The 8,617-nt window shown below is 49.6% G+C and overlaps 1 protein-coding gene across 13 annotated transcripts; it reads left to right on the top strand.

The window, feature by feature from the left end:
* Positions 1–30: 30 nt before the first annotated feature.
* Positions 31–7,460, top strand: Entr1 (endosome associated trafficking regulator 1). Of its 13 annotated transcripts, XM_078048750.1 has the most exons (12): positions 31–190; positions 273–422; positions 999–1,067; positions 1,831–1,946; positions 2,209–2,434; positions 2,543–2,628; positions 3,215–3,288; positions 3,671–3,845; positions 4,097–4,159; positions 4,798–4,878; positions 4,967–5,106; positions 6,489–7,460. In XM_078048750.1, the coding sequence occupies exons 1-12, from the start codon at positions 121–123 to the stop codon at positions 6,586–6,588; spliced, it is 1,350 nt and encodes a 449-aa protein (XP_077904876.1). In that variant the 5' UTR covers positions 31–120; the 3' UTR covers positions 6,589–7,460. The 13 variants fall into 13 exon arrangements, with proteins under 13 accessions (XP_077904876.1, XP_077904873.1, XP_077904872.1 ...); XM_078048747.1 differs by having other exon boundaries at positions 2,209–2,628; positions 3,671–3,782; XM_078048746.1 differs by having other exon boundaries at positions 2,209–2,628.
* Positions 7,461–8,617: the final 1,157 nt, after the last annotated feature.

The following is an 8,617-nucleotide window of genomic DNA, read 5'->3' as shown; positions in this document are numbered from 1 at the left end:
GGGCCACGGCTTCTGCGCGCTTCCGGCGCGTGAGGCGGAAGCGGCAGCCAGAGAATGGGAGCGGCGGCGGCGACGCGGCGGCGGGCCGTAGGGCCGCGGCCCGGCTAGGCCGCCGCGGCGATGTCGGGCTACGCGCGCCGCCCGGGTGCGCCCCCGCTGTCCAGGGCCCGGAGCCTCGTCGTTCCCGACGGTGAGGGGCCGCCGCGGCCGCGGGGGGACGGGGTGGGGGCCGGGCCGGCCCGCGGTGAAGCCGCTCTCCTTGTCGCTTTCAGCTGCTGCGTTCTATGAGCGCCGGTCTTGTCTCCCCCAGCTAGACTGTGAGCGCCCTCATGGCGGGGACCTGCACCCGCACTTCTTCGGCATTCGGCCGACATTTATGTGCTATGTCCCCAGCCCGGTGCTGGCTTCCGTGGGAGACACAGGTGAGAGTCGGGGCGCCGGCTGCCCGAGCCGCGGACCCAGCAGGGAGCCCTGAGCGCGCACTGAGTGCCGCCCGGGAATGCGCCCGCCGAGCTTACAGTCTGGTTTCGGGGAGCACCCGCCCCCAGGCTGACAGCCCCCATGCAGGAAGGTCAGTGTGCAGTGGAGCAGGGAGATCCGGTGGGGGCGAGGACTGGGGCTCTTTCTTCCTTCACTTGGGGAGTTGGAAGCGAGCTGGAGCACTTTCTCCTTGTGGTGGCTAGATCTAGTTCATCCTCATTCTGTCTAGACAGTTGTGGTGCAGGTGGTTATGTCAGGGTCCCAGTACCTTTAGGGGCATCACAAGACAGGAGCTGCACCCGACCCAGATGGGCACCGGAATTCACAGGGAGTGCCTTCACAGTCCCAGGCTGCCAGACTGTATGGGAGCCAAGTCACCTGCCTGGGCCATAGCCCTGGCGCCTTGTCCCCTGAGTTCCTTTTTAGTGAGAATCACTGTTGATAGACTCCAAGCCCCTTCCTCCCCAAGCACATAAAGCTTCCTATAATCTTGGTAGAGTGACAATGTCTTTTTGCAGATTTTGGCTATGGAAAAGGGAAATGTACTAAGCAAGGCCCAGCAGGAGCTCACGAGACCCATTTTGGAGGTAGAGTAGCTCAGTGATCCTTTCTTTTTCTTTCCGTCCACCACATAGTGCTAGGCACATGTCTGGCCACGGGTGGTCAATATGACAGGATATAAGGGGTGTACCTGGAGCCCAAAAGAGCTGGTGGGGGTAGGATGCCATCTTGACCCTAGAGAAAGAGAGAGGGTGTGAGGGCAGGGAAACCTAAGACAGGATGTCAGGAAGATGGGGCAGTCCCACCCAAGAAGCACAAAGAGGTAGCAGGGCAGGGATTATAGGAACCCTATATATGAGATTGGCACCTGGAAGAGCTTCAGCTAACAGTAGGTTAGGTGTGGGATAGTGGGGGACAGTGGGTACAGAGGTTGGAGGAAGGATTGAGGCAGAGCAGTTACCAAGTCTTGTAGCACATGAGCTTTGAAGCCCCACACCAGTGCCTGGTTGTGGAGTAGAGGCAGCCTGGCCCATCATAAAGATGCCCTGGGTGTAGCTCATTGACAGCACTTGCCTAGCATGTGTGAAACCCTGGGTTCAATCCCCAGTACCACCGGAAGAAAAGAAAAAAAAAAAGAGATTCCCAAGGGGTTCCTGTGGGACTCCAGGAATGAGAAATGGAAAGAATTGAGATCTGTTTATTGATCCCTTTTCTGGCAGTTCTTGTTTACTGGTATCATCTGAGTTACAGGGTACAGAGGATGGCATTCTTGAGATGATGTGGTCATGCTTGGAAGAGAAGACTTGGAGGGTTCCCCTTTAACAGTCTCCCTGATGTCCATTCTTTCAGATGACAAACTGGAAGACCTTGAAGAGGCAAATCCATTCTCCTTTAAAGAGTTTCTGAAAACCAAGAACCTTGGTCTGACGAAAGATGACACGACCAATAGCAGAATTTATCCAAAGGTAAGTCTGAGGAGTTGCCCTGGTCACTTCAGAGGACATCTCTCTATGTTGTGGTGCTTTGGACAAGACATGTGAGTATGTGGGGCAAAGTAAAGCAGCTGCTGCTGCTGCTGCTGCTGAGGAGGGGGCATTGTGGGTTTCATCAGCTATTTGGCCCCTTTGGCAACAGATGGGCCTTTCTTGTCATGTTCCAGGCTGAGCATAGAGAAAGAAAGGTGAGCAGTGGCTTCCAGGTCTCAGTGTTTGCCTCTACTGTTTTTAGGAAGCCTCAAGGCACTCATTGGGACTGGACCACAGCTCTCCCACCCCCCAGACTGTGGGGTATGGCCTGGAATATCAGCAGCCATTTTTTGAAGACCCCACAGGGGCTGGCGACATCGTGGGTGAGGAGGAGGAAGATGAAGACAGTGGGTGGAATGGGGCCTATTTACCATCTGCTGTGGAAAAGACTCACTCCTCCAGGGCCACGGCCAGCACATCACCCTGTGGCACGTACCTTTCCTTTTTTTCCACCCCGTCGGAGCTGGCGGGGCCCGAGTCTCTGCCCCCCTGGACACTGAGTGACACAGATTCACGCATCTCTCTGGCATCTCCAGCAGGAAGTCCTAGTGCAGAGTTTACAACTCACGGGGAGTCTCTGGGAGACAGACACCTGCGGACGCTGCAGATAAGTTATGAAGCAGTAAGTGAGGGGCTGGCACACAAGCACTGTGCAAGAGTCTGAGCAGTATTCTCCTGGAGGAGGACTGGGGCCCTTCTGCTTCTGGGTGGTCTGGCTCTGGCTTCAGGGACAAGACAGTTGGTCGTGTGATAGCCTGCTATAGAACTCCCCTGAGGAGAGCACTCCTCAAATGTGCTGCTGGTTACTAAGAGGTGTTGTGATGACTTAAGTGGTGCGGCCCATCTAGGAACAAACTGGAATAAAGGGCTCAGGGACATCTTGCTGAGTGCTCTTAGTGAAGGGATGTTTAAAAATTATGATCACCTAAAAACATTAAAAGCTGGGGTAGAACTGGAGTCTGTGACAATAGGTCATCTATGTAAGCGTGCTGCAGAATGACTCCAGTTCCCTGGGGCATTTCTATTTATCAAGAAATTCCAGGGCTGAGAGTGTGGCTCAGCATCTGGTATGGGCAGGACCCTCGATTTGATCCCAGCATTATTTAAAAAAAAAAAAAAAAAATTCTTCCAGAGCCCATTGCAGAAGCACATGCCCCTTTTGAGTGAGACACACTTAAGTTTCTAATAAGGATTTTCTTTTTCTACAGCTGAAAGATGAAAATTCTAAGCTAAGAAGAAAGCTGAATGAGGTTCAGAGCTTCTCTGAAACTCAAACAGAAATGTATGTAAGATTTTAGTTAGGAGTCAACTTAAACATCTATCACGAAGGAAAATCACCATTTCTAAGTGATAATGAAATGCCCAGAGTTGAACTGTTTCTGGGTTTTATTGTAAAACTCAAGCACATTTCTTGTACTCTGTGAAAGCTTTGTCAGGGTGAGACCCAAACCAGCCCAGCTTCTCACTGGATGGGCAGAGCTTGGAGCAGCTCCCCAAACCTGTGCAGATGCACTAGGTCACTGCTGCCTCACCTCTGTCTGAGGACATGTTCTAAACACAAGCTCCAAGTGGCTTTTATCCAGCTAATCACATTAAAGTGCTTTTCAAAGTGTTCTCAAAAGTGACCACATGAACTTAATAGCTCGGGTTTTTCCTCTGACAAGGGTAAGGACGCTTGAGCGGAAGCTAGAAGCAAAGATGATCAAGGAAGAGAGTGACTACCATGACCTGGAGTCAGTGGTCCAGCAGGTGGAGCAGAACCTGGAGCTGATGACGGTGCGGAAGGCTTCTGCCTGTGGGATGGGAGGCATCTCCAGAGAAGGCCCAGCTGGACCTGAGGTCAGGCAGATGCTCTCACAGTATTGAGTGTGCAGCTCTCACTCAGGTGGACCAGTGTCCCTTGGCATTGTGCCATGCTCTGCTGGGGAGCAGAAGCAGAGCACAGGTTTTATGGGGCAGGCCTCCACTGTCACTGGGGGGAGAAGGGCTAGGAAGGGTGACAGCAGCTCCCTCTTCCCTTTGTCAGACAAGTTTCTTGGGCTGACTATGTTATCAGTGATGCTTTTTGTGTTTATTTTTTTGGGCAACAGAAACGGGCTGTAAAGGCAGAAAATCACGTCATAAAGCTGAAACAGGAAATAAACTTGCTCCAGGTAATTAAGGAAAAGATCTTAAGTGTTTTCCCCTTTCATTTGTGGAGTCACATGTGAGTGTGAGAAAGATATTGCAGGGCATGGTGGCAAATGCCTGTAGTCCCAGCTACTTTGGACCCTGAGGCAGGAGGATCACAAGTTCAAGGCCAGCCTCATCAACTTGGCAAGTTTAAAGTTTAAAATTTTTTAAAAGAGGCTGGGGTGGTAGAGCGCTTGCCTATCACATGTGAGGCACTAGGTTCGATCCTTTGCACCACATAAAAGATAAATAAATTAAAAAAAGTTTAAAATCAAAAAAAAATTTTTTAAGGGCTGGGCAGGTGACCCAATGGTGGAGCATTTGCCTAACACGTGCAAGGTCCCTAATTCTATCCCTGGTACTGAAAAAAGTATGAGAGACCCTTTTCTGGGTTCACCCTATTCCCCCCAGCAGGCAATTTCAAAATCGGGTGGCACAGGTTTTCCACTAGGGCCTCAAATAAATGGAGGGCATGCTCCTCCTTGTCCCATTTTTCATGTTTTTAATAATTTGGCATCTAGGGTGGGGCGTGTGCCTGTAAAAAGTCCCCATTTCTTAGGGCTAGATACTGAGCATATCCTGTACTTAAGGGAGAAATGTTGGGGTTTGTCTCCCTTAGGAAATACCCTCAGCAAGGCAAAGCACCTGTTGGAATGAGTGGGCCAGGGCCCACGGACAAGTCCACACCTCTCCACCAAGGGTGACGTGTGTTTTCTGTTGGGATGCCTTTAAGTAGTCTCCACTCAGCCATGAAAGTCCTTAGCAGACTTCCCACCCTTTTTTCCCAGGCACAGGTTTCAAACTTCAAGCGCGAGAATGAAGCCCTGAGGTCAGGCCAGGGTGCCAGCCTGACGGTGGTAAAGCAAAACACTGACGTGGCCTTACAGAATCTCCGTGTTGTCATGAACAGTGCACATGCCTCCATAAAGTAAGTGCTGTGGGCTGGAGGCCCTGAAACTGGTAAGGGGTGAGACTAGAATGGTAACTACCTGTTTGGGTAGTGGCCCAGGCTCTTGGTCTGGGGCTGGACCAGGTTACTCCAGGGAGGGAGGTGTGTTAAGGGGGCACATTAAATCTCCAGGTCATCATATGGGTAGCTGAGCAGTCTTTTTAACCTGCCTTGGAGAAGCGGTCTCCACTTGGGAGGCACAAACATTGTCATGCAAACCCAAGTCCAGCTCCTTAATACTGAGGTTATGGATAAAGGATATGATAGATTCCCTCTTATTATAAAAACTGAATATAGCCAGGCGCAGTGATGCACACCTGTAATCCCAGCAGCTTGGGAGGCGGAGGCAGGAGGATTTTGAGTTCAAAGCCAGCCTCAGCAAAAGCCGGGTGCTAAGCAACTCAGTAAGACCCTATCTAAAATACAAAATAGGGGTGAGATGTGGCACAGTGGTCAAGTGCCCCCCAAGTTCAATCCCTGGTACCAAAAAGAAAAAAAAAATGCATTTGCAGGATTGCAGGAGGCACTAAATTGTTCTTGGTACAGCAACCCTGCTGGGCAATGTCAGTTGCTGTCATTACTAATAATGATCACAGATGCTCCTTGGCTTACCATGGAACCACATCTCTGTAATCCCACCATTTTGTACATTGACAGTATTGTACATTGAAAATGCATTTAATACCCTTAATCTACCAAACACCAGAGTTTAGCAGCATAGCAGTGTGAAGTCCTGGGTAACTCCCAGGATTGTGTGTGCCTGATGCCTGCTGTTGCTATCCAACTTCCCAAGGGTAACATACCACATGTGGCTGATCTGGGAAAAGATCAAACTCCAAGTTCAGTGCCTGTGGAATACGCATAGCTTCCACACCTTCATAAAGTCAAACTATTATAAGTTGGGAACCAGCTGAACTTGTTTCTCATTGGGCTGATCTCTGCAAGACAGTAGTGGCACCGCACTAGAAGTGCTTACAGGTAATGAAGTCCATTCTCCTTTTGAGCAAAGCATCTCCTCAGTGGATCTGAGGGGGTTTTACTCTGGAACCTCTTTGCTTTAGTTCCACTATTGCTTTTTTGCATGTGTTCAGTTCGGGGGGCGGGGGGAGCACTCTACTACAGCTATACCCCAAGCCCTTTTTTTTTTGGTACCAGGAATTGAACCCAGAGGTGCCTAACTACTGAGCCACATCCCTAGCCCTTTTTTGAGTCTTGATAAATTGTCCAGGTTAACCTTGAATTTGTAATCCTGCCTCACCCTCCTGAGTTGCTGGGATTATAGATGTTTACCATATGTGTGGCTAATTCATTGCTATTGATCAGTTGTAGTTAACAGTCCCCAATATCTATTTCCATTTCAGGCAGCTGGTTTCTGGAGCTGAAACATTGAATTTTGTGGCTGAAATCCTTAAATCTATAGACAGAATTTCCGAAATTAAAGATGAGGAGGAGAAGTCTTAAGGACCTCTGGATGCTTCCAGCTCCGTGTGCCCTGATCAGCAGTGCTTCATCTGAATGTGCAATTGTGCCCCAAACTATGCAGTCTTCACTCAGAATATTTATCATGAGATACTAATTTCATGACCTAAAACAGTGTTATTGGCCACCTGCAATAAGAGCAGCTCTTGTCCATGAGTTGCTTTTGTGGTTTATGTGCAGTCCTTCCTGGTGAAATTCTCACTGTTTTATAGTTTCAGTAACCTATTGGAAGAAATTTTTATAAAATCCAGTGAGTTTTTAAATTACTAAATATGAAAACAAAAGTTCTGTAATAAGTGCTCTTCCATTTTCATCCCAGAACATTGATAAGTTCAGTTGATTATCTTGATTACGTAAGTAGAAAGAACACTAAGAACCACCTAGGAATGAGCAGCTTTAACAGGGACATGTGCCTTTTTGCTGTCACTCAGCGCCTATCAGCCTTTCTGGGATGGTTTCTGTGGTCAGTGGCCCAAGTACAGAGGCACCACTTGGTGGACGCTGCTATTCCTCCTACAGGGACACAAGGTTGCAGACATTTCACACTGTGAAGGTGTCTAAACTTGGGCTTTGAGCCTTCAGCTTTGAAAAGCTATTTTGGCTAGTGATTTTGATACACATTTCAAGTGTGTTTTGTACAGTGAAGCTTAGAGTTCGGTAGTCTAAAGTGTGTGCAGAGCCTCATTGGGTAGGCATGAGGTCTTTGGGCTCCTCATACCTGCTTTACTGTTTGGGAGGGCACAACAGGCACCCTGTGCCTTTTGGGCTGTTTTCCTGGAGATGCTATTTTTTACCTTCCTTTCCCCTCTTGTTCAAACCTACAGGTTTCCTGTTTAAATAAATTCTGAAGTTCACATACATTGTGTTTTCATTCTGACTTGACCAATTTTTTTTTTAATACCTTCATTTTGTTTGTTTAGTTTTTTTGTGTGATGCTGGGGAACCCAGTGCCTCACACAGGCGGGGCAAGTGCCTTACCACTGAGCCACAACCCCAGCCCTTGACCAATTCTTCATGCACAAAAAACACACTGGCTGTCCTCTGATGCTACAGCATGTTTTGCACGTTCTGGTCATTGCTTATGACTTAATAAGCTGGCAGCTCTCCACCCCTCCCCCAGCACATTGTAGGCATGGTATGTGAGCCACATAGCTGTACTTTTTGAGGTTGGACAGATGAGATTCTAGCACTGAGTCATTCCCAGAGCTCATGTGGCGGGATTATCAGACAAGGCATTGAAAGTGCTAGTCACTGTGGAGTGACTGCTCCAGCCTGCTCTTCCACCCTTCATTGCTGCTGCCGTTGGTGTACAGGGATCAGAGGGACCAGACAGGGCAGTGTAGCAGGACAGTGCTAGAAGGTTCTCCTAGGTGCACAGTAGCTCTAGGAAGCCTCTGAAGGGCTGGGGCTCCTGGGGGAAGCCTGAGTCACAGATCCAACTTGAGGCCCTGCATGACAGTATTTTATGGGGTGGAGGGACAGGATGATGTCCCCTTCACCCACTGGACCCAAAGCAGGGTGGCAGCCCTCAGTTAATGCACCCAACACTTGCTGCAATGTCAACGGGTGAGCTGGGGGTGGATACACAGACGTTTGCATATTTTTCCCTAGGTATGTTTAAAGTGTTCCAAGGCAAAAACTCTGAAGCACAATCTATGGTGACGTTTAATCCGTGCCTCTGGGTTTTGAGCCCTACACAAGCAAGACCTGGTACAGTGCAGGCGATAAAATAGCTCTTACCCAAAGAACCAACAGCTTCCTGCTTCCGACATTCACACTCTCTCGCCAGTCCCAGGCTCCTGGGGGGCCCTCACCAGGCCTCATCTTTTGGTGGCTCTAGCTCTTTGTCACCAAAAGCCCACCTCATTTCACCCGACAGGCTCCCGCCCCGACCGAGTACAGTTTTCCAGCCGGCTCATCTTCCATGCATCAGGTCCTGAAAAGAGGCCCGACCCCGCGCAGGCAGCGCTGGGGTGTCCTCAGTCCACGCTGCCAAGCTCAAAGGCACGAA

The sequence above is a fragment of the Ictidomys tridecemlineatus genome, chromosome 4, assembly GCF_052094955.1.
Source record: "Ictidomys tridecemlineatus isolate mIctTri1 chromosome 4, mIctTri1.hap1, whole genome shotgun sequence".
Taxonomy (NCBI): Eukaryota; Metazoa; Chordata; class Mammalia; order Rodentia; family Sciuridae; genus Ictidomys; species Ictidomys tridecemlineatus.
This window is presented reverse-complemented; position numbering and strand designations above follow the sequence as displayed.